The following is a 25,324-nucleotide window of genomic DNA, read 5'->3' as shown; positions in this document are numbered from 1 at the left end:
TGCATAGAAATATCCCAGAAAATTTAGTGCCTCTGCACAGGATTTCACTATATCTGTTCTCTTTTGTATAAAGAGAATTGTAATGATACAAGATACACCCCCGTGCTCTTAAACATGTAATAGCAACAAGTCTTTGTTTTGAAGGAGAGATGATTGCATGGTTGTAATGAAGAAAACAGAAGTCTATTTAGCTCATGCATGGGTATGATAAATCTTGCTGTACTCAGTCAGCTTAATGAACCCTGGACAAAATCACTCTTCACTTAAGAACAGCAGTTCTCAGATTTTACTGCATTAACAAGAGATGCAAACTCAACAAGTCTCAACCTTCCCAGAAATGGTGCTTTTAAATACCTGGCGAATGGAGCTTGGTAGCTGTTACTGCTGATCTCTTAGGAGATGAGACAGCTGGTCTGTTGGCATCCTGATCTTTTTGTATTTCTTTCTTTACACCTGTTTTTGGAAAAAAACAAAACCAAAAAGTAGAGTTGGAAATAAATTCTCATTATAATTGTTTGCAATTATGTATGCAATGTTTGTATGCAATAAGATACGTACCGGAAGGGCAAAATGTAAGTATTTCACCAATACACATTCAGAGCTTCACACAAAGATGCTACATAGTACTTCTGTGTTGGATGCTAACCTGCCACTTCTGCATATGTGAATGTGTGCACATGCCTGAGCTGACATGGACAACACTAAGGAACGTCTGAAGAAGGCTTTACACACTGTCCTGGTTCTCCCGTGTTGTAGGTTAAGGCTTAATTGTAAAACCACAGAGACAAAAAGTCTTCCAGGAGAGTAGACAGTTCAGAGGGAGGAACAAGATATTATAATCTGTTATTCTATTCCCTTTTCCTGTATCTCCCTATATAAGGAGACAACCATCCAGTCAGTCCTCTCCCTCTCACCTCTCTGCTCTGGGCTGCTGCTACCATGTTCAGCTGCATGGGAGTGAGGTCTGGCGGGCAGGCAGGAATCTATTTCTTTCTCTGTAGCTAAAGCCTGCCTTCAGGGTGGGGAGGGAGGGCAGTGAGACCTAGGAGCGGGTAGATTTAGATGGCTGGGAGGATATTTTTGGTGTGTCCTTTAGGCCTAGCAGAGGCCTCGTGCGTGGCTTAGCCAGGGCAGAGCTAAGCCAGGGCCTATTCTGAGTATGCCTATATAGCCCTTTGCCTTTGCACCATTTGCATTTGGTTTACTTTTGTAAGCAGTGTTTCTATTTAACCTCCAATTCTGTGCAAGTCTGTATTTACTCTTTTGGAGTAAATGCATTGTCTTCAGTGCAGAATTGTTTCAGCTCCAACCAAGACATCCAGCCATCTACACAGTGACAAATGCCACTCAGGCACAGCTACACAGCCCATTCTATGTGTTCTAAGCCCTCCTTTGCTGGGCATCCTCAGCCTGGGCTGGAGGTGAAGCTGAGCAGGACTTCATTTAAGCACGTGTCTAGGGCTAAACTACAGTGGTTACTCTGCCGCCCAGTGAGGCCCTCCCAGCACAGAAGAAGAATCAGGAAAAGGAGAGAAGATCAACAAGTTGGAATGAAAAGAGATTTCATGAACTAGCCAAATTAATATCAATGTCAATACAAGACATGAAGTCACACTCAGCCCAGCAAAGTGCAGCAGTCACGATACAAAGGCAGGCAGCCCTCAAAGGCAACAAGTGAAGCACAGTGAGAAGGGGTCCAAGTTGGACACCCAAGCTGAAGGCTCTAACAGGATGCTCCCTTCTCTTCAGCACACTTCCCCCTTTATACTGAGTGAGATGCTTATAGTCTAGGATACACCCGTGAGCCAACTCTAGTCAGCTGTCCTGGCTGATTCCAAACTGATGAAGGCCTGCAGCTATGGCTGGCCTGGAATTCTATTGCAGCAAAACCAGGAGATATGCAAAGCTGACTTAAGTTATCTGCAGGGCCCTGCTCTATCAACTTTTTCTCCAGGTTTGGAAACTGCCTTTTCTGGTGACCAGCTTTCCCAAGATGGTCTAATTCAGACATGAGACTGACTTGTGCAGAACCAGAAGCAGGCAGGATGTGCCAGGGCTGTACTGGATGTGGCACCCCAGACAGGAAAGTATGTCTCTGCCTGCTCAGTGAGTGCCTAAGAGGTGCAGCACATTCGATGCACAAGCGTACCACACACTGTGCCAGTGGAGGACAGCAGCTGTCCACAAGGCTGAACCAATATCTGGTTCATTCTCATCTATGCCTCATGCATGTGTGAGGCAGTACTGATCCACAGCCCCCCCCCCCCCATCCCATGGACCTGAGCTGGGGGGAATTGAAGAACCTGAGATGGAGGGGACCAGGGGTGAGCCACCTCTCTGCCAGAGCTGCAGGTGGGTAAACCCATGAGACCCCTCCCCTAAGCCACGAGTCAAAGACCCTGTGCTGGGGACAAGCTACAGGAAGTGATGATTATCTGTTTCAGGGGCCAGAGTAATATTCTCTGTTTGTGCTTGGAATGCTCTCTTTTGTGATGTGTGCCAAACCTGAACTCGGTTCTATAAAATGGGAAAGCTGCAGAGTGGAATGCTCCTTGTCTCAGGTTCCGGTGTTCTCTGGGAGGTTATTTTGCCTGTTACATTATCCTCCCAGATGGATTTAGCAGCTACAGCAGTGAGGAGAATTCTCACTAAATTCTTGCTAAAACGGGACTTTAACAGGAATTTCACACAATCAGTGAATGGCTTTCATGAGTATTTATATACTCCTTAGTCCCTGGGAAGTTCTTTTATGAGTGGTGCATCTTTTCCAAATACTCACCTTCCCCTTCCCCTTCCCCTTCCCCTTCCCCTTCCCCTTCCCCTTCCCCTTCTTCTTCCCCTTCCCCTTCCTCTTCTCCTTCCCCTTCCTCTTCTCCTTCCCCTTCCCCTTCTCCTTCCCCTTCCCCTTCCTCTTCTCCTTCCCCTTCCCCTTCCCCTTCCCCTTCCCCTTCCCCTTCCCCTTCCTCTTCTCCTTCCCTCTCTTCCCCTCCCCTCTGTGTTTGTAGCTTTCCACATTATTCCTGAGCTCTGCATTGACCCTTTTTTTCTGCAATCACTAATTCTTCCCACTAATATCAGGATGCCCCAGGATGGCTTATGATCTCCAGAACCTTTGTGCTAGCTTTTCTTCTTACTTTAATTTTTTGTTGGAAGGAAACTCAGTGTCTATTATTATTCCTCCCACCACTGGAGCTCTCTGTTAAGGGCTCAAGATGGTCTGTCTGTTGTCCAAGATTTGCAGACACTAACTGCCTCTTGTACCAGAGAGATACAACTTCATCAGAAAGCCAGAGCAGCCACCGAAGCTCAGCTCACTCCTCCTTCCCACCTATAACTCCCATCAAAATAGCTGTGGAAACCATGCTGAGTGCAGTACCATGAAAGCCATGACCTGCTGTTTTGCCCATGGTGTGAGAGGCACAGTCTCAGGCTTTCATGCAGAACAGACTAACCAAGAAAGTAAGAAAGAACAGCAAGAAAAAGCAAATCCTGGAGATATTAATGTTTGCTTTCCTTTTTTACTGTTACTGTTTGCTGGGGAATGTATTCTAGCCTGCAGCATTGTGTCACAGCCCCTGGATACAGAGGGAAAAGGGATTTAAGGCAAAACACTTGTCAGAAAGGAAAAACACCATTTGCCTGTGTTTATAGGAAACTTGTAGGAAAATGTCTAACAGAATCTGAAATATCTGAAGCAGGAAAACAAAATCATATTTTCTTGGTTGTGCTTAAAGACAATGGCAGTCCAAAAGCTAACACTATCTTCCATTTTGTTTAATGCAAATGTGATCTGGCTATTTCAGCAGCAGAGAAAATTAATTATTTTATATGGGGATCATAATCTTCAGGGATACTCACTGTATGACTCATTTTCTGCCCTCTCCAAAGCCACAGCTAGTCACAGTTGCTGTATCAGGCTTGTATTTAATGCATCACTCACCCTTCCACTTCTCTCTGAATCAGGACTTGCAAAGAGCAAGCTGCAGACACAGCATTTGGCATGCACCAGAACCTGAGCTTCATATTTTTTAGCATCATCTCTCAGAATTTGCTTGCAGAGTGCTTCTATGAAGAGCACATGCACACACACAAGCCCTGTGTCAAACTATTTGTGGGAGGATGGCACAAGAGAAGGTCTAAGACCCTACTTGTCTCTTTCTCATTGTTCATAGGCAAATGCATGACCAGCCATCAGAGACTGAGAAAAATTGAATTTCTTCATATTTTTACTTTTGTCCATCTCCATTTCTCTGCTGTTTGTAAATTGGACAATGTTGAGGCCATGATTCTCATCTGTGATCAATACTTTTCACAGTGAGATAACAGAGGATGTAAATTTCCTGTGTTTGCCACCTACTACACCATACTTCACTACAGAGCAGGACATAAAACAAGTTTATGGTGCCATTTAATTACTAGAGACCAAGCAAAAGCAACCTGAGATGGGAGCCATGAGACAAAATCAGAGACTGTTTTGTAAGGTACAGTTTATATGGTTACAAAATCAAGCATTACTTTTTCATGGCAATGAGGCCTTGTTTTTTTTTCTGTGGTTTTCAAAATAAAAATATTATGCACAAATGGGCCATATACCAAGCTCCTCTGTAAATTTTGCTATGGCAAATGTCAAACAGACAAGGGTAGGGAAACTATGTTACTGCTTTCAGCAGTAACAAGGGGCACATAAATACTTAACTACTTTTGTTTCTGAGATGTTGTCAATGAAAAACACCTGGGAAATTAGTTCAGTCACTTAACCTTAAGCACAAAGCAAGGAACAATTCCCCAATTAGAGCTCAGTTGGAGGAAAAGAGAGAAAAGCAGCAAAGCAGCCCAGCAAGCACCACTGTTCTGTAGAGGGCAAGTTGAGGTTTGTGGAGAACAGTGAGAATTGTGCATGGGTGCAGACAGCGATGCCCATCAGGGGCAGCTGCATGGGACATGTCTGCCCTGGAAATGTGGGAGATGAGCAGAGCCTGAAGCAGGTTGTGAGCAAAGATGCAAATAGGTATCTTGGCAAGGACAGAACAGCAAGATCAACAACAGGGGGATGAAACAAGGATAAACGCCCTCCTTCAGTCTGTAAGATTAGGAGAGCTCCTAAGGTGTGGTAAGCACAGCAACACAGCAGCCGAGGGAGCAAGAAAAGGCTGAGTAGCAGGGAGAGGCCAGTGCACTGCACAGTCCTGCTAGGAAGGGACTGGGGGGAAAGGCACATGGAACAAGTGGTTATTCAACTTCTGTTTCATAAGCAGATGAGTTCTGGTGGCCTCTCTGTGGCCCTCCTCAGTGCAGAGGGGTTTAGAAAGCAGACAGCAGGCAAAAGAAAGGACATTCTACAGGAACAAACAATTATCATTCTGCTAAGCTCATCACCCACAGGGAAACCTTAGGGGAAGAGCCGTCTCTGGCATCAGACATTAAATAAGAGGTTGTGCTAAATGTTTTTTCTAAAAATGGGGTTTGTTCTTTCTTTTCTGTTGTGAAACAACAACTGTAAGTTGTTTAAAAGAGGAACATGTTGGTTTCCAGAGAAGGTCCTGCAGGGAAAATTAATTTTTAAATGACACAGGTTTGGGCTCCCAATTTGTCATTTCACAGAAATCTAGATTTTCAGGTTTAAGAAAATCTGTAGGAGAGCATTGACATGATGATGAGCATAATGTTATACTCCAGACTATGGCACAGCAGGAGGTTATACAGTTTGGTATTTATGACCTCAGAGTGCACTGGAAGTAACTCAAAGGCTGTAATATACATTAAAAGATTGAGACTCCACAATAACTCTGAAAACAAGACAAACTTTTCAGTTGTTACTACAGGCCTGAATGCATGTAAAACCTCAAAAATACTTTGACTGCCATATGCATTTTGAAATGTCCAAAAGTGTTGTGTGTATAATCATAAAATAGCAACCAAAAAAAAAAAAAAAAAAAGTAAAATCCAATTATAAAAAAACTGTTAAGCACCACAAATGTATACTTCTTGAACCTGCACACTGTTATAATTTTGTTCAAAATTTATCTTTTAAAGCATGTATTAACTCTGACCTGGAACGAAATTTACTTCAGACTCTTAGTGTTATCCACATGCTGGAAATCCAGAACTCTAACTAGCCTTGTGCTAAGTTCCTGTACATTACCTTTTTTCCAGTGTAATCAAGTTTTTTATCCTGGAGCCTCCCACCAAAGGCTCCTGGCAGAATGGGAATAATCACTACATTCCAGGCTTCCAAGAAGGAGCTTCCAAGACTCTGCCAACCCTCTCCATTACACAAGCTAATGGAGTGAGAAGTTGTCTTTCCAGTAGGCAGAAATCAAAGACAAAAACTACTATTTTTTATGTGAATTTACATTCCATCTAAGGTTACAAATCTCCCATCTCTTCTAAAAGTTATACTTGTATACAGAAATGGATATTTCTGTACGCAGAAGATAACTGTGAGCATAAATCCTTGCTCATACTTTCTACTGGTGTGGTTACAGCATTTGCTTTTGGAAAAGGCATCTAACTGCACAGTTCTTTAAAGGTATTTACGTTCCCTAACTAACACATACAGCCTGCTTCAAACCAAACAGAAGGAGCAAAGTCAAAAATCATTATAAATACAAGGAAAACCACTCCAGACATGTTAAATCATTCAGCAGTCACTTGGAAAAACAGCAAACAATGCCACTTCTCCATTCCTTCATCATCACTGAATGCTAGCCTAGGAGCCAGAGCTAAGTACAGTTTATCTGAGGCATCTTCTCAAGACCTGCTGCAGAGTCAGTGGTTCTATTTCCCTGTACCTTTCTGAGTCTTTAATAGCCAGTACAGTGGGGTAGGCTTCGATTTGCTTTCACACTTCAGACTGAAAACATTCTAACAAATTATGCATCAAGTATTTATTTCAAAACAAATCCTAACATGCTGTAGGTATCATTAACAGTTCAATGGGACTGGCTGCATTCAGTTGGATTCCAGCTGTTCTTACATGTATTGTATCAGTTAACTAATGGAGTCTGCAAGTTTAAAAAAATCCAGGGAAGGGTTTCTAAGTCACTCACAGATAGAGAGACCCACTTTGGGCTTTCTTCTGCCTTTCCCCCTGATACCCACGACTGGTTGTGTCCTTGGTGAGTAACGACACATCCATGCACGCGTTGTTTGAGACAAAATGAGCCAAGCTGGAAATGTGATGGATTCTGCAGAATAAGAGCAGTCTAATTCTCTCTAGAGACTCTACCTCTTGTGATCTATGAGACACCGAAAGACTGAATAAATACTACATATTTGTCAAAGTAGAAACTGCTAACCCTTGTGCTTTTCCCTTTGTATCAAATTTAAAGTCAATATGATATGAAAAAAGGACACGGACTATTTCATTGGCTCACCTGAAAGTGATTGTTTTCTTTTGATATTAAAGCAAAAAGTGTCTTTATCTGATATTGAAAATTAAAGGGAAAAATAAACCTGACAAAACAAACCATTCTTTGGACTGAACAGAAAATCCCAGGGTAACTCAGAACATCCAGCATTAGTTGAAGAGTTAAAAGAGCTACTCCTCTTCCTGTCATTTTACACAGATCCCAAGGCATTTTATTGTTGTTTCCTCACACTGTTGTGCTATGGCATGTTTCAGAGCACTTCCCAGGACAGAGCTTGGAAAACTTGCAGCTGAATGACTCACTTTCACCTGCCAGTGCAGTACTGCTTATCCCTGTTTTCAATATAGGAACAAGGTGAATGTAACCCACCATGTATTGACTATTCAGCTTTTCATGGAAAGTGTTTGCCAAGGAACAAAGCCACAGCAGGCTCTTCTTCCTTTGTCCCTGCAAGAGTGGTGCTCACTTCCCTCCCTCAGCTGATCTTAGCTCATCCCTCTCCCTCTTGCTCAGGTTGTGTTGTGTGGATTTTACAGAAGCTGATTAAAAGAAACATATTACACACTGCGAGCTTGCTGCTGAGAGCTGTGATAACACTGGCCTCCTATTTTTCATCTTGACTGATTGTATTTTAACAGCCTTCCCTCTTACATATGATTTCTGGTGCTTGTAAAAGTGCAGGAACTGACTGGGTGAGTGTTTTTAATTATTTTCATTGTCTTTCATTTAATGGGCCAGACAGAAACAAGCTGCTCAAATTAATTACTTATTGCTACTGCCATTGCACTCGAATTACAGTATCACAAGTGTATCAGAGGTTGGAAGGGACCTCAAGAGATCATCAGGTCCAACCCCCCTGCCAGAGCAGGATCACTTAGGGTAGTCTGCACAGGAATGCATCCAGGTGGGTTTTGAAAGTCTCCAGAGAAGGAGACTCCACAACCCCCCTGGGCAGCCTGTTCCAGGGCTCTGTCACCCTCACTGTAAAGAAGTTTCTCCTCATGTTGAGGTGAAATCTTCTATGTTCAAGTTTGAACCCATTGTTCCTTGTCTTATCACTGTGTACCAACGAAAAGAGTCTGGCCCCCTCCTCCTGACACCTATCCCTCAGATATTTATAGACATTGATGAGATCCCCTCTCAGTCTTCTCTTCTCCAGACTAAATAGCCCCAGGGCTCTCAGTCTCTCTTCATAGGGGAGATGCTCAAGTCCCCTAATCATCCTCATGGTTCTCCGTTGGATTCTCTCCAGCAGGTCTCTGTCTCTCTGGGGAGCCCAAAACTGGACACAGTATTCCAGGTGTGGCCTCACCAGGGCAGAGTAGAGAGGTAAAGAACTTCCCTAGACCTGCTGGACACACCTCTCTTGATGCATCCCAGGATCCCATCGTCTCTCTCGGCCACAAGGGCACATTGTTGTTCCATGGAGAACTTGCTGTCCACCAGCACTCCGAGGTCTTTCTCTGTAGAGCTGCTTTCCACGGGCAGCCCCTAACGTGTACTGGTGTGCCTGTTGTTATTCCTCCCCATATGTAGGACCCTGCACTTGTCCTTATTAAACTTCATGAGGTTTGCCTGCACCCAGCTCTCCAGCCTGTCCAGGTCACGTTGGATGGCAGCACAGCCTGACAGGTGTCAGCCAACCCCCCCAGTTTTGTATCATCAGTGAACTCGCTGAGGGTACTCTCAATCCTCTCATCCAGGTCGTTGATAAAGATATTGAATGAAAGTGGAAGTAGGAGATTTCTTGTGGGGAATAATGGTCATTTGTCTGTGAGATAAACATTAAATAAGAGTAATAACCAAGTTGAAACAGGTATGCCATAACACACACACACCCCAAGCCCCACAACAAGGCACAGAAAATGTAACATCCTTCAGCTCTCTAACTTCATAGACTATTGGGTGGCAAGCCTAGCTCGGTGGGCAGAGCTGAGGCCTGGAACAAGCAGCAACTTGATGACCAGAAGTTTGGATCAAGACTGCAGACAGAAACAAGGGAGCCCAGAGTTGCATCAGTATCCAGTACCCTGGAGGTGAACCAAAATTTCAAAAGACAGCAGAGTTTGGAGATATCAAGCAGTATTTTCCGTGAGTTTCTATGTTCTGAGAGAAGTATGTGGCTGAATAAGACCAGACAGTGATGAGACCATACAGACACTGTATTACAATGAAGAGAATAAAAACTATGCACAATAAAAGAATAAAAAGTATAGGTGGATAAAAACTATGGTCAGATGTGAACCACTTCTCAAATCCTTACACAGAATGATTGAGCCATACTTTCTTTTTTTCTTTTTTTTTTTTTCCTGAATTGCATCCAAGTCTCGTTGCCTTTGTGGGAGCCATGCACTCAGCTCCTCACTGCAGACCTACCCTTTATCTAGATGCTCCTGCTTATGAGTTGCTCACACTGAATGTGAACAAAAGGCCATAGCACTACAAAACAAAAGAGTTTCTGCACATTTATGCACCTGTGGGGCCAAGATATTCATAGCACACAGAACTGTGCAATCAGCTTTGTCTGAAGGACCTCTGAAGTCTTCTGGTCAAGCCTTCTGCTCATAGTGGATCTGACTACAGCAGGTTTCACAGGGCTTTGACCAGATAACTTACAGATGTCTCTAATGATGCAGCACTCATCATCTCCCTAAACAATATGCTCTAGTGTTTGACCACCTTCACAGGTGATCAAACAACAACCACCTTCACATATGGTCAAAAAATGATAGTTTTCTGTGCTCCAACTTGTGTTTGGTGTCTTTTGCACTGTCATTGTACATGTCTGAGAAGTGTCTGGCTTTACTTTTTTCTGTATCTTCCTACTAAGTAACTGAAGACTACAGTAAGATCTTCCTTTGACTTCTCTGAACAAACCAGCACTCCCAGACTCTTCTCCTGACCTGCTCTGTCACATGTCTCAGTCCTCTGACCATCTTAGTGGCCCCTCTGCTGCTCTCATTCCAGTATGTCACACTGTTCTTATCCTGGGATTCCCAAAAATGGGCACGGTCGTGAGTGGCCACAGAAGTGCTGACTAAAGGGGTAGGACCACTGATGCTACAGGCCACAATCTTGCTAATACAGCCCACTTTACATCTAGTCATTCTTGCTGCAAGGGCATGTTGTAGGCTCAGATTCAGCTTGCTGTCTAACAAGACCTCCAAACAGGTCCTCTTGGCAGAGCTGCTTTTCAGCCAGCTGGCCCCAGCCTTTCCTTGTTCCTCCAAGGGGCAAGACCTCACTTTTCAGTTTTTGAAGTTCATGAGTTTCTTGCGGGCTGATTTCTCCAGCCCTGGTAAAGTCCCTCTGCACTGCAGCCCTACCCTCCAGCATATCGACCAACACCCCCTGATTTGCTATAATCTGTGAGCTTGCTCACGGAGTGCCAACGGATGCTAAAGTCTGCCAGCTGGACCTTGTACCTCTAATGCCACATCCTGAGCCTGATGGTCTAGCCAGTTTCCACCCACCTCATTGTCTGCCCCAAAGCTGAGATACTCAGAGACTTTTCCTTAGACAGTCACAGAAGAACCTGGGCATGAGAAGGGAATTGCAGGAAAGAGGTTTCAGGCCACACTCATGTTGTTTAGTGGTTACCAGCATGATTTTATGTGGAGACTATGTTACTCCTAGGCTTGATTTGTGTGAGCCCCTTTTAGAACTGGAAGTCTGCAGCAGTCAAAACCAATGCTCCTGGACAGGAAATAACCTAGGTTTAAAGCAATTTAGTATTAATCAACTGATGGCAGCACTGTGTGAATGCACTGTGCTGCTGCTGGGACCAAGCAGGGACACCTGCGTAGTCCTGCACTTTGTGACTTTCCACATCTGTCAGCACCAGCTCAGGAGTCACTGCCTACCTGAAACCCCCTTTCCACTGCACAGCACAGACATGTTCTTCTTGGATTGATAACTGCTCTGGTGTGTTATGCTGGGGGGTGGTTTATGGATCCTGAAGGGCTCACCTGATATGCCACTAACTGCTTCACGCCAAATCAAAGGCTTTTGCCCAAATTATAACAGAATTAAATCCTGGTCTGATTTAGGATCTGAATTGTCCTGTGCTGAACATTAATCTAAGAGGTTAGTAAAACAAATTCCCTGTGAGGGTGGAAAGTTGTTAATGTGCTGTTTCTGAACATTTCCTTCTGCAGATATTCTCACATTTTTAGAGAAATTTAAAACAGAAAATTCAGTAGCCATGTGCCTCAAAGATTACACATTTTTATCCCCATCTGTGGAAAGAGGAAGCTTATGTGTCTTTTCAGAGGTGGATTTGAGCTGCAAAGCTTCTGATGGAAAGCTGCTTTCACCTGTCTTTAAACAAAATATGAAACAATAATAGAAGTGGTAAATATTAGTTAGGTTATCACTGTATTTCTCAAAGAAGCTGTTATGTTTAAATGAAATTAAAGAATCTGTCTCACCTTTTGTGGTCAAGTATGCTTCTTGTTGTCATTTTCTATGTTTACAGGCATGCAAATATGAAAGGGGTTTAACAGCACACAAAAAGGGCTGCACAACACACTTGAAATCTAATTAAGCGTGCTCTTTCCATAGACTAGTTTAAAAGCAATCAGTGCACATCTGCAAAATAATTTGCATGACAATGATCTTCCACTGCTATTGTCCCATGCCAGAATTTTTTTGATCATCTGAATCACTACACAGTTACAATTCCATAAGTCTTTTTTCATTAATTAAACATGTTTTATTCCCTGTAGTCCTATTTATTTGACAAGCACTTTCTTCCTTTTTTTTTTTCTGTTCTTTTTTTTTTCATATGAATTTACAGCACAGGTAGTCTTCTCAGCTAACATCTAACACAGGAAAGCTTTTGTGTGATTTTTTTGTTGACTGTTTTTCACTCATTGATGTTGGTAGATATGCTCCTTTATGAATTAATTCACTACTCAAACATAATTTAAACAATGTGTATCTCTGAAATACAGATGTAATTCTTTCATCACCTACTCCAAGCTCTACAGCAATTACTATTAGGTGATTGTTAGGAGCATTATACATAGAACATCTGTCACATGATTCTCCAAATACACAGAACATATAGAAAAAATCATAGTGGTTTCCCTACTTCTCAAAAGCTTTACTATATGGCTGACTTCAATAGTGCTGCTCATGGTACAGCCTGGCCTTCTGACTGACTAAATGAGGCTGGTGACTTCTCCTCAAACTCAAAATTCATAGAATCACAGAATTGTCAGGGTTGGAAGGGACCTCAAGCATCACCTAGTTCCAACTCCCCTGCCATGGGCAGAGACACCTCACGCTAGATCAGGCTGCTCAGAGCCACATCCAGCCTGGCCTTAAAATCCTCTAGGGATGAGGCTTCTACCACCTCCTTCGGCAACCTGTTCCAGTGTCTCACCACCCTCATGGTGAAGAACTTCTTCCTAACATCCAATCTGAATCTATCCACTTCTATCACTACCTGACATCCTAAAAAGTCCCTCACCATCCCTAAGATCATGTTATTGATTCACTTTTTCTTATGAGAAAATACAGCTAACTATCAAGACTGTGTTCTGTTTTAAGTTCTTTTTGCTGGGCAAAAAAGGAATAAAGGGCATAAAAGGAACAGGAAATTGTGGTGGTTTCATTCCTTCCAACTACTACTCCACAATGGGGCTGGTCTGCTGCCAGATCAGTTACGGAAAAACTGGGCTACTGAGATGAAGAACAGACAAGTGTCCCACCAGTCACCCCTTTTCAAATGCTATCTCCATGATCCAGCTGCAAATAAGAGGTGTGCAACAAGAAGACTGACAAGGCTGAGGCCATCTCTCCCAGGAGGGACTGTCAGAGAAGCCACCTCTTATCTTCCAAGGCTATCCTGGTTACCTGGAGCTGGATATTATACATTTATTAAAAAACTCTTGATGCTACTACCTAGGAACATGATGAAACATAGTAAGGATAAATCCATGTCCAGCTAAAACCTTCTGAGATGTATTGCTGACCCTCTGAGTCTTTCCTTAAATACTGCTTAATCCAGCATATAAATGTACTGTGCTCAACATCCTTCCTCAAAACTTTCATCTGGGTCTCTTGTGACTGCATTCCCTTTGAGAACAAATACTACCTTCATTACTAGGACATCCAAAATTGTCACTGAATATAAAAGAATCTGTAGTTTCATTCATTCAAGAACATTTCAAGTAATTTCTCTTTTCTGTTGTTCTATCTTCCTACATCATGGTTGCTCCTCTTCTCTTTGGATTGTCTGTGCATGCGTTGTCATTACAGGACAGTTTGGAGGAATACTAGAAATTTATTCATTCCCCTGTTTTCAAGACATTTCACCCCTGCATTCTGGAGCATTGATGGGGGTTTATTCAGTGTTGCTGTGGCAATGACGAGGCTGGCTGCCTCCCCGAGCATGCCATTCATCATCTTTATGTCATGTGGTGTCAGTGACTCAAGGTGTAGGGGGCTGTGGTTTAATTGTTTTGTATCTTCAAATATTTTTAAATATTCATTTTAACTCTCTGATCCTTACTATTACCAGTCTCCTGCCCTGTGATGTCCAGCAATAATGCCATACTTGCCCAGCATAGACATAGACTGGCAGCCTGCACCAGTGATTGTTTTTTCCACTTCGCAAAGGCACTACAAGCAGACATTTTACAGTGTCTGTACACGTGAACTTTCAAACTTGGCATCCTCTGTTTGCTGCAGAACATCCTTTTGGAGACTGGCCTTTTCCTCACACCCATGCACTTTCCCTGCCATATTTAAAATACGATAGCTGACACAATTCTAAAGGGCTTTTGTTAGATACCTTTGTTTGCTTGGAATCGGAAATCCCAAAGCAATCTGAACACATCACTGCCCTTACTCCACTTGGATTTGTAGCATCTTCTTTCTGATTTAATAGAGTTCAAATTTAAAATGATGGGCTCAGGTTTCATCATTTAAATGATGTGCAAAACTGTCCACAGGCTACTTAAACACGGGATTTTATTTTCTACAGGGTTCCCTATCATATTGGGATCTACTGACAGCATTCAGGCAAGATTAGACTTGCTAAAACTCCTTGTTTTGATTTATTTCAGCCTTTGTTTCCATCAGATGCTTAATATTGTGAGGAACCATGACACCATTTTAATTAAAAACAAAAATAATGATTCGACCAGAGATACATCTGCTGCTACCTTGGCTCATACAAAAATGAAACCAGAGCACTGGACTAATGTAGTTGCTTTTGCTTCTGTCTATTGTGTATAACAGCAACTTCCTAAACTTGCCAGCTGTCCCTGTTCAGGATCTGTGTCTGACCGTTTGTATAACATAGCCAGGTACCCCTACTTTCTGTGTTTATTTTCCTTCCAGTATAAAATGGGCAAGGTTTATCTCATTTGACTGAGCCTCCCTATCAACATTAAACTATGAATTAAGCAAGGTGGTGGAAATAGGCTCCATATGCTGCCACATCCAGTCTTTGCTGGTGCCTTGCTGGGAGGAGACTGCCCAGGTGACTGAAGCCCCTGATCTCCAGACTGGGAGACAGTAATTTCAACTCTTCTCCAGTTGTCATGGATTTAACATGTTCTGGTAACATTTCTCCTGGCTCTCTGCTATTGTGGCTTGCATTAAGAAAGCATGTGGACAATTCTCATCACATCTCTAGCATAGAAAGGCCATAGTAGGTTGCTGGATTGAAATCTGCCTACTGTTTTGCACACTTCACAGCTGTGAGAAAATTAAGGAAGCATGAGCAGAAGCAGACAAATGGCCTTGCAATGAGAAGAACACAACTGATGGTTCTCCAGTGCAAGCCTGAACACTACAGCTTCTGCATGGTTCCATGCACCCACAGACACAAGCACTGAACATTGCTCGCTAGGTAACCTGGAGGGAAGTAAATTCAGTTCAGAACTGTGTCGCTGTGTCTGCAATAGGCCTATTAAGTCAGAAACAGCCAGACATTAACAACACTTTTGACACTATTGACTCACAAACTTGACCAAATCAAAGCATGGGTGAAGAATTTCCTTTTGTGTGCATCCATGAAAGCAGACACAATTAACAAATGCTCTGAAGGAAACCACCAAGACTAAGTGATGACACAGGCAAGGTCAGGACAATGAGCAAATGAAGGTTATATGGAAGGAGGAAAATTGGAGAACTTCTCATAACGATCTGAATTCTGGTCTTTTATTTTTCAGCTTTGTCTCCATAGGTAGTAAAACACAGCAAAAAATTAGTCTTTCAGTTTGTAGATTAAAACCCCAAACTAAAAGTCAACTTTAGCTTTCTGACAGCATTGTAATTCTTTCACCCTTCCATGTTTACACCCTGATGTGATGGTAAACTCTCTTTCTAGAAACCTGCTGCTTGATGAATATTGTTTTGCATTAAGTTGTAATTTCTGCTCTCCTGTGCAAACTCAGAAGTGACAGCCTGAATCAATTAGTCCTGTCTATATCAGATTTTGTGTGTCCACATTAGCATGATTGTACATTGAACACCACAGTTCTACCTCATTGCAGTGCTACAATACTGAAACCTGGCAGGGACTCACTAAAAGATCCAGGTTTTCTTGCCTGTGACAAAAGAAGCCCAGAAGCCAGGAGAATTCTTCTACAGAAACTTGAAACAGCTCTTTGAAGCTGACCATGCTAATACCACTAACTGGAAAAGGAAAGCTTTTGCTGGAGCTGTCTAAGGGCAAACCTGACACTAACCAAACAGCAGAAGCTTCTGCCCATGTCCAATACAGCTGATGCCAGCAGGCCCCAAGATGGACCCGCTGAGAGCCAAGGCCAAGCCTGTCAGCATCAGCGGTAGCACCTGTGTGGTAACACATTTAAGAAAGGGAAAAATTGCTGTGCAGCAGCAGTCAGAGAGAAACAACTCTGCAGACTTCAATGTCTGTGAAGAAGGAGGGGGAGGAGGTGCTCCAGACACTGGAGCAGAGTTTCCCCTGCAGCCTGTGGTGAAAACCATGCTGAGAGAGCCTGTCTCCCTACTCTCTTAAAACAAAGCTGGATGTGGGCAGAAACTTTTTGTCAGACCTGTGAAGCAAATGCAGGTCCTGTTTAACTCAAACTCATATTTCACTACTGTCATACAAACACAGTGGAGTATGTTTTACTCACTAAATACTGTTATACCTCATGCATCCCATTGTGACCCATACAGTGCTTTCCAGGAATACAAATCTGGGAACCACATTCTTCCTTCCTCTCCACATTAGAAGATGCAGTATTGACCTTAGTGACCATATGCAAAAGTCCAATGACCACTTCAGGCACAAGCTTCTCACTAGTAAGCTCCTCCAATTATGGCTTTTTAAAATGACTGGTTAGACCACACCTTGAGTACTGTGTCCAGTTCTGGGCTCTTTAGTTTAAGAAAGATGTTGAGATGCTGGAATGTGTCCAGAGAAGGGCAACAAAGCTGGTGAGAGGTCTGGAGCACAAGCCCTGTGAGGAGCAGCTGAGGGAGCTGGGGTTGTTTAGCCTGGAGAAGAGGAGGCTCAGGGGAGACCTTATTGCCATCTACAGCTGCCTGAAAGGAGGTTGTAGACAGGTGGGGGTTGGTCTCTTCTCCCAGGCAACCAGTGACAGGATGAGAGAACACAGTCTCAAGCTGCACCAGAGGAGGTTTAGGCTGGATGTTAGGAAGAAATTCTTCACAGAAAGAGTGATTGGCCATTGGAATGGGCTGCCAGGGAGGTGGTGGAGTCACCACCCCTGGAAGTCCTCAAAATAAAACTGAATGAGGCACTTAGTGTCATGGTTTAGTTGATTAGATGGTGTTGGGTGATAGGTTGGACTTGATCTCAAAGGACTTTTCCAACCTGGTTAATTCTGTGATTCTGTGATTCAGGGGATTCCGAGATCTTGGCTGAAGGATGTCCAGGGACTATGGCATTGCAGAAAGGCAAGTGCTGGGATCCCATTAGGCAGAAAGGCAATGGGACAAACAGGAGCCTGAACAGGGTAGGGAAACATTGTCTACTAATGGGTAGGAAAGCGCTTGAAACTGTCTGGGGTGAAGAGATGTCATCTGTAACTAGCATAGAGGTTTTAAAATTTATTTCATAATTTCAGTGTTCTGACTGAGTCTACTTGCAAGTCACAATGAACAACCTCCACTCATCCATTACACCCAAACTCAAGTCTACATTGCCAGTACTGAGTGTACAAAGAATGTTCATTTTCACAGGTATGCTCATCTCTCCCCACTGAGTGGACAGGCAAAAGGGACAACATCAGTATCACTCAAGGACAAACAGCATCAACTGCTCCTTATTCTCTCAAAGGTGGTGAGTCCATTCAAGAAGATACACCCTTGCCAAGCAGAACCTGGAGTTCAGGCACCATGTCCAAGTGCCAGGCTAGGGAAGGGGCAGCATGAAACAAGCATGAGCAGGAGATAGCAGAGAGATGCATGTTTTTCAACTGAGAACACATCTGGGAGAAAATAGTAAACTTCCCTCCATGAAATGCTCTGAATTATTTCTGGTTGATTTGAGCTGAATCAAAGTGCAAGAGGCACTGGCTAAGGAAACAATCTGGAAACAAAACTAGGGCATTTTTGTTGGTTTTGTTTTTTTATTTTTCTTTATTTGCTTGCCTGCTTCTCCCTCTCTGAGTGAAAACCCTAAGAACTGCTCAAAGAGTAGTACTCTCATGCTTGCAAGTATACCTAGCCATGAATTTACCTGCTCAATGGAATGCTTTGGTATCTAAATCAATGCAATGTTTTCAAAAAGCTGTTTGGTGAGAACCAATAATATATGCATACTATACCTCTGGTCTGTGTAATTAGGGACACTAAATGATTTAATTTCCAGACACAGTTCACAAAGTGAGATTAGAGCTCTGTTGCTGACTGTGTTTCAAAGAGACTACAGCAGAGTTCAAAGCAGCACACTGGAAACATGCCCCAAATTAATGAAAATTAACAAAATAAGCAGTAATATATATATTATATATATATATAATATAACATCATAACAAGATTTCTGCATTTCTTGGCCTGATGCAGATGGTGTTTCAAGGTTGGAGCACTTACCAGTAGGTGCTGTAGCAGTTTTTGGTGCTGGAAGTAAGCTCCTGCGTGGAGTTGCTGTGCTGCTCGATACCTGGGTCATGCTCTTGCTGCTTCCCTTGGGGACATCTTTAGAAGGTGCAGATGCCTTAGGAGCAGTTTGCTCTTCATTTCCAAAGCTGGAACCTGCAGGAGACCAAGATTGCTCTGATTATGAGTCCATGAAAAATGTATGTGAACTCTGGCATAGAGACTGAGCTTGTATCAGCAATTATGATCTACAAAGACATATTCTTACTGCTACTTGGGATAAGTAGTATGGAATTTCTCCAATACAAATTGTTATACAGAAATAAAGAGTTCCCAGCAACTTACTTAAATGCTAAGTCTTGGTGGCTGTTGAACTCCAGCTCCAACAGGAACTTAACATCTGCTTTTGATCTAGCTCCATAAAGGTATCTGGCTGCAAGACGCACAAAGAAACCAAGGAATTTCTACATAGTTGGGTGGACAAGGTTTTTTTGGCTTTGTAGCTTCTACAGGAGTCACCTTACACACTCATGCTAAGATTTGGGACTAAGACTGAAGGGGAATAGCAGGGCATAGTGGCACAAGGCATTAAATTCTCCTACCCAGGAGGGATTTCCTATAAACAGGTCCTTAGACCACACTCAGATATTGGAATAACGTGATGAAAAACAACCAAACAAAAACCCCTGCCTTAACTCACATCCACTTCAATCATATTCTCATAATGAATCTGTAGTTGCCAAGCTTTCCAGTTTATATTGGCCTCCTTCAAAACCTCTAATGGCTTTGGTTTCCTCCTGCATTTGCCATCCAGTGAATAATGACATCCTAGATTCTTTGTAGATATAAGGAAATCAATCTTTTCTTAACAACTGAAAATGGCAAAGTTAGAGTGTCTTCTTTATCTATTGAGTAGAAAGCCTAAGAGGAGCAAAAGATTACAGCACATCTGGACTTGAATGTTTGCAGTAGGGTGAAAAAAAATCAGTGGAGATAGTGGCAAAAAATACATAGGAGTTCATAAAAGGGCTGTAATTTTTATTTCCATTATTTTGAAAAGAAACAATACAACACTATGCAGGTATTGCCTGCAGGGAAAATGATAGCATTATTTTAATAATTGGCATGTTCAAGTCTCCAGCATTTTTAAGATGTAGACTTCTTAAATGTATGCAAGTAAAGGAGATATATTATTTTAACTTTCTTACTGAAAATCCACTGGGAAAAAAAATGCAGGTTGGAAAAGAAAATCCTCTTTTCTGATAAAGGAATAATATACCTTTGGCTTTGACAAAATAGCTTTAAGTTTTGCTGTGTTTTAAGCCTTAAATTTTTAAAATTTATGTTTAAAATTTAATTTAAAACATATAAGTTTTAAATTAAAGTGCATATCTGCAGTATACATGGACTCCTACAAACACATTTGACCTTTGTTGAAATAATGAGCCACATTAAATATTGAAAAAAACAGCACACTGCACTCTGCATAGGAAGAGAAAAAGACTTAAGCATTTGTCACCATTACACTGCTGTGAATTTAACAACTCAGAACATCAGGTCGCTGTTTTATATCCAAACTACATGGATTTTTTCACTCATGTGACAAATATTTAAGATTGTGTGCTGGATTTTCTGATGACAAAATACTGCTGACTTCAGTGAAGTCACATCAGCAGAAAATCTGGCCCAGCCTGGTCCAGTTTCCTCTGCAGCTGTGCACAAGGACATCTCTACCAGGTGCTGGGGGATGTTGTACCCTGTGTGTCCACCTCAGTCTGTCTGTATCATACTCCTGAAGATACTGCTGAGGTGGCTTCAGACACACGGTCGCCCCTTCATCAGTTTGGGTAGCACTGCTTGTAGAAAATCTTTTCTTTTTGTTTAAAAGTTTCAATTATGGAAACGCTAACCCTGAAGAGGAAACCATTCTTGCTATTTGCAGACAAATGCCATTCAAGTGTTCTTTAATGCAAAACTATTCTTTATTATGAAATGTTTCAACTCACAAATCTGGCTGAATGGAAGGGATTCCCATGTTGAAGAAAGGTGTACAGGGCAGATTAAAATAAAGTTTAAAAAGTTTTTGTAGCTATTGAAGTGCCGCCAGCTGCAAACACTTTTACTAAGACACATCATAAAAGGTTTGCTACTTACAGAAATGAGTGTGTGACAAACATGGCCTCATCAGGTCCCCTGAAACAGAAATGCCCAGTGCCTAGAGATAGCCAGCCATACAGCCACACCATACTTTCTGTGAAGAAAGTATTTCTCTGCAGCTTGTGGAGAGGACAACAGTGGTGAAGATACCCACACTGCAGCCCATGGAGAACCCTGTGTTGGAGCAAGTAGACCTGCCCTGAAGGAAGCTGCAGCCCATGGAGAGCCCTCTCAGGAGCACGCTACTGGAAGAAGCTGTGGCTCCTAAACAGAATCCCACACAGGAGTAGGCTTATCCTGAGAGACTACAGTCCATGGTAAAGATCGATGCTGGAGAATGGAAAAGTGTGAGATGGACAAGGACGCAGAGAGGAAATATTGTGGATTGACTGCAACCCCTATTCGCCATCCCCCCTCCTTCTGCACTGCTCAATGAGGATGTGGGATAGAGGATGTAGAGGAGTTGGGAAGGAAGAAGTGAAGTTGAGTCTGGTGGGGAAAAGGGATGGGGAGAAGCTGTTTTAGCTTTCTTTTTGGTCTTTGTTTCTCACCATTTAACTCTAATCTCTAATCTCTGCCCTGGTGAGACCACACCTGGAATACTGTGTCCAGTTTTGGGCTCCCCAGTTCAAGACAGACAGGGACCTGCTAGAGAGAGTCCAACAGAGAGCCACAAGGATGATTAGGGGACTTGAGCATCTCCCCTATGAAAAGAGACAGAGAGACCTGGAGCTGTTTAGTCTTGAGAAGAGAAGACTGAGAGGGGATCTGATCAATGTCTATGAATATGTGAGGGGTGGGTGTCAAGTGGAGGGGGCCAGACTCTTTTTGGTGGTGTTCACTAATAAGACGAGAAACAAGGGGTTCAAGCTTGAACATAGAAGATTTCACCTCAACATGAGGAGAAACTTTACAGTGAGGGTGACAGAGCCCTGGAACAGGCTGACCAGGCAGGTTGTAGAGTCTCCCTCTCTGGACACATTCAAAACCTGTCTGGATGCATTCCTGTGCAGACTACTCTAGGTGATCCTACTTTGGCAGGGGGGTTGAACCTGATGATCTCTGGCGGTCCCTTCCAACCTCTAATGTACTGTGGTATTGTGATCATTTAATTAGAAATATATCAAATACCTTTTTCCAAGTCAAGTTTGTTTTGCTGGTGATCGCCATTGGTAAGTCAACTCCTTGTCTTTATCTGTGACCATTTTAATCTCTTTTTTTCCCCCTTCCTCTTGAGGAGAGGTGGCGAGAAAGTATCCTGGTGGGTGTCTGGCATTGAGTCAAGGTCAACTCAAAACAACAGCAATATCAATATATTCAGGATTTGCTGAGGTAAGGTCAATGTTTAGCATGAGATCAGGCCTAGTTCCCTAGAAGCAGGGCAAAGTGAGCTCTACCTAGCTACAGGGTGCTGGATTACACTCTTTGAACAGCATTCGAAGAAGAAATTAATAAATTAAAGTTCCAGAAAAATGCATATTCCTCATGATTTAAGAGGAAAATTAAAGGTTTTAATTTGCTTGGAAAAATTAACTTCTCGATGAAAAATCAAAAATATTATTCATCAGATGGTACTTGTCAGTCCATCATGAGATAATGCCTTCCACTACTATCTGTAGTGGGTATGTCAGTAGCACCTCCTCTCCCAGAATGTCTTTATTTGCACTAAAAGATTGTACAGAAACACCAGACATGCAGTGCATGAACAGTTTCCAGGTGATCACATCCTCTTGTATTGTGCCTCTCTTCCCCCCTACTCCTCTATTTTTGCATTCTGTCTAAACCAGGGGAGACTTTTCTTGCCTTTGAAGCACCTGGCAAGTCATTTGGATTCTCCTACATAAAACACCCTGTAATTTTGCAGACTCTGTGCTCTATGAGGAGCAGCACTGCTGACTTTGCAGTAAAGTGTTTAACAGACTGTTAACAATTCACTGGAGCTAAAGGCCTTCAGCCTCACTTTTATCATCTCCTCGCTATGAGCCCAAAGGAATCCTACTCTTCTGCTTGTGAAAAACATACAGGGAAGAAGAAAAGGTGCTTGAAGACTTGCAGTTACTTTGGAGAGTTCCAGCTGCATGCACTCATCTCCTACACTGTTATGCCAGTAAAGATATGCAGAAGTCAGGGCTAGCAACATATAGTAGGCTGCATGTTCTACAAAAATCCTGGTCAAAATCCTTCTGGCTTCCAAAAGGTTTGAGCCACCCTATCTCCAAATCTGCCACTGTCCTGTTCACTGTCTGGCTCTGCTCTGCAGCAGCTTGTTTAAGGGGTTACTTGCCCTCAGAACAGGAAGGCTCTCTGGTATGTGTTACCAGAGATTCGTGCCTCTTGTTTGTGTTTTCTTTTCTGGATTTATTTACAAAATTTATTTTAAAATATGGAAAAATGGTATGATATTATACATGACTGTAAAACCTACAGAAGCAGAAATGGGTGGAATGCTGCATTTGAAGAGAAATTAATGAAGCCATGTTGTATGGCAGGTCTTGATCTGAGACAGCAACTGAAAGGGCTGCGTTCAGGAACCAGACAGGCCCTGATTTCTCTGTCTGCACTCAAGGGCAATAGGGTCTTCTTCTGTTGGAGAACTTGCATCCTTTCTAGAAAAATAGCTTGTCTGACAGTGCCTATGGGTCTCTCTTTTTTGCTGAGAAAGAGACCCCAGAAGAGGGCATGATCGCAGCTGCTTCTGTAGCTCCCTGTCTCATGGGCTGCTATGTGAAGCCTATCAAAACGCAGTGAGTTTCCAGCTCTTCATAGCAGGTCAAGCATTCACTGCACTGGCAGCAGGCTTGGAGCTGTTAGCTCCTCACCACAGCTGCAATCACACACAAGACACTGGGAACTTGCTGACATCATGACCATTCACCGAAGCACAAATATCTAGCCTGGTAACAGAAGCCTTTTTCATCTTAAAGATCCTTATACACCACTTAGCACCAAGTTTAATGACAATGAAGGTTATGTCTACTTGTTGCAGCAGTGATCCCTATTAGTAGTTCTAAAGCACTTTCCATTCACAGAACCCAATGAGCTTTACAAACAACAAACAAGTTGAGCTGCTTTGCAAGCTCACACAGCAAGGGAATAGCAGAGACAGGAGAGAAAGCTAGTATGAAAACCTGACCGTGAATAAAGCTAGACTGACTTTTTTGCATCCACAAAGCATTGGGACCTATTATTCCTCTGGGTTTTACTAGGCTGCAGTTCTGTTGCCCTAGTTTTCAAGCACAAATACAAGCACAAAATGAAACTTAAAATCACTGCCACAGGTAATGAACTGCTAAGGAAAATACCTAAGCTGCTTTGAATAATCAGGTGATGTTTAAAACAACAACTCACGAGACACATTTTTCACTAAATGGGAACACTTGCCCATCCTTCAATTAATGTCCACTCTTTATTTCTGATTTTTACCTATAAAGTGGTAAGTAATTTTCATAGATTGATTACAACATATGCAGCCTATCAGGGCTATAACAGGGCTACAGCGGCTCAGTGCCCTGGCACGTATCCAAACTCACTTATATTTGCATCAGATAAATCCATCCTCTCTCCCATAACTAGCGCTATACACACAAGCCAGACCAGCATTTGAAGTACACCGCTCTGCGCTAGCACCACAAGGCTGACACCTTACAAGCTCATAGCGCGCGAGACCCATGGTGGTAACCCAACGCGCTCGGGACCACACAGTGGCTGCACAGGTGAGAGGAGCTAGAGGGAGAGGACATCACCAATACGATCTCGCGACTAGCCAACGGAGTGAGATGATGATAGGCGGTGCAGGACGGCGAGGCGAGTGCTACTGGCACGCTAAATATCCCGAGGCGGCTTTCATCTACTGCAGTGGGGAAGGATATATTTAGTCTATAGGAGCTGTGCCGGAATAGAATTTAGCCTGTCACCACGAGTCCGAGAGTCACGACTCAACGACTATAGTGCATCCTAGGGTATAAGGACGATTAATCCGTCGTCCATACAACGTGTCTAGTCTCAATTTGATTTAGCGCTGAGCAGCAGCTTATATTAGCCTCTCTCAGACTATTTATTGACACTTGCGACTGCAACTCGATACATCTATGTGTAATAGGAGTGAGGGGGGTGTTTGTGGGCGACGAGCAACACAATTCACTGGGGCGAGCAGTGGGGACGTATGTTTGACCAAAGGTGTCTCACAGACGGCTGTCGGCTGTAGAGTGAGATCTAGTGATGTTAACGCGTGGAGTGATTCACGGTACACTATTGGCAGTCCGTATTGACGCGTGTCGAGTAACTTCTGAGGGCTTACACGACTAGCTTACAGATAGACACAGTTAACCAAGGGAGTACACGACTTTCGGAGTAGATAATCAGTGGGAGAACGACACTCACACTATCTAGTAAGACACTGGTGTTAAAGGTGACACATGGCGGGTTGGTTGGAGGATCGAACAGTGGAGAATGAGGAGCGACGGTAGAGAGCAAATCTACAATCAGGCACTATTATAGGTGAAAGTCTTACGATACTTGTCACAGTGCTGTAGAGTGCTAGACATTGGGACAATGAAGGATAGTGAAAGAATGGAGTTATTGAAAGTCAATGGGGGCAGACACATAACTGAGTGTCTCTATACACTAGGGAGGGTCGCGTGACGATAATTGCGGTACACAGAACACTCTAGAGGGATAGTCTTGGTAGACAGTAGGGTGTGATGTACGTACAGAGGAGACAGACATTACGGGGGAGATATTGGGCA

At 43.0% G+C, this 25,324-nt stretch overlaps 1 protein-coding gene across 1 annotated transcript in view; it reads right to left on the bottom strand.

The window, feature by feature from the left end:
- Nucleotides 1-25,324, bottom strand: part of MTUS2 (microtubule associated scaffold protein 2) — a 216,315-nt gene that overhangs the window by 67,555 nt on the left and 123,436 nt on the right. Inside the window, exons 4-5 of the mRNA XM_054385862.1 lie at nt 18,417-18,578; nt 355-453 (exon numbers count right to left, since the gene is read on the bottom strand). Coding sequence (XP_054241837.1) covers nt 355-453; nt 18,417-18,578 — 261 coding nt within the window. The remainder of the gene's footprint in view (nt 1-354; nt 454-18,416; nt 18,579-25,324) is intronic.

This window comes from Indicator indicator, chromosome 1 (assembly GCF_027791375.1).
Source record: "Indicator indicator isolate 239-I01 chromosome 1, UM_Iind_1.1, whole genome shotgun sequence".
Lineage (NCBI taxonomy): Eukaryota > Metazoa > Chordata > Aves > Piciformes > Indicatoridae > Indicator > Indicator indicator.
The sequence above is the reverse complement of the archived record's forward strand: the minus strand, read 5'-3'. Positions and strand labels throughout refer to the sequence as shown.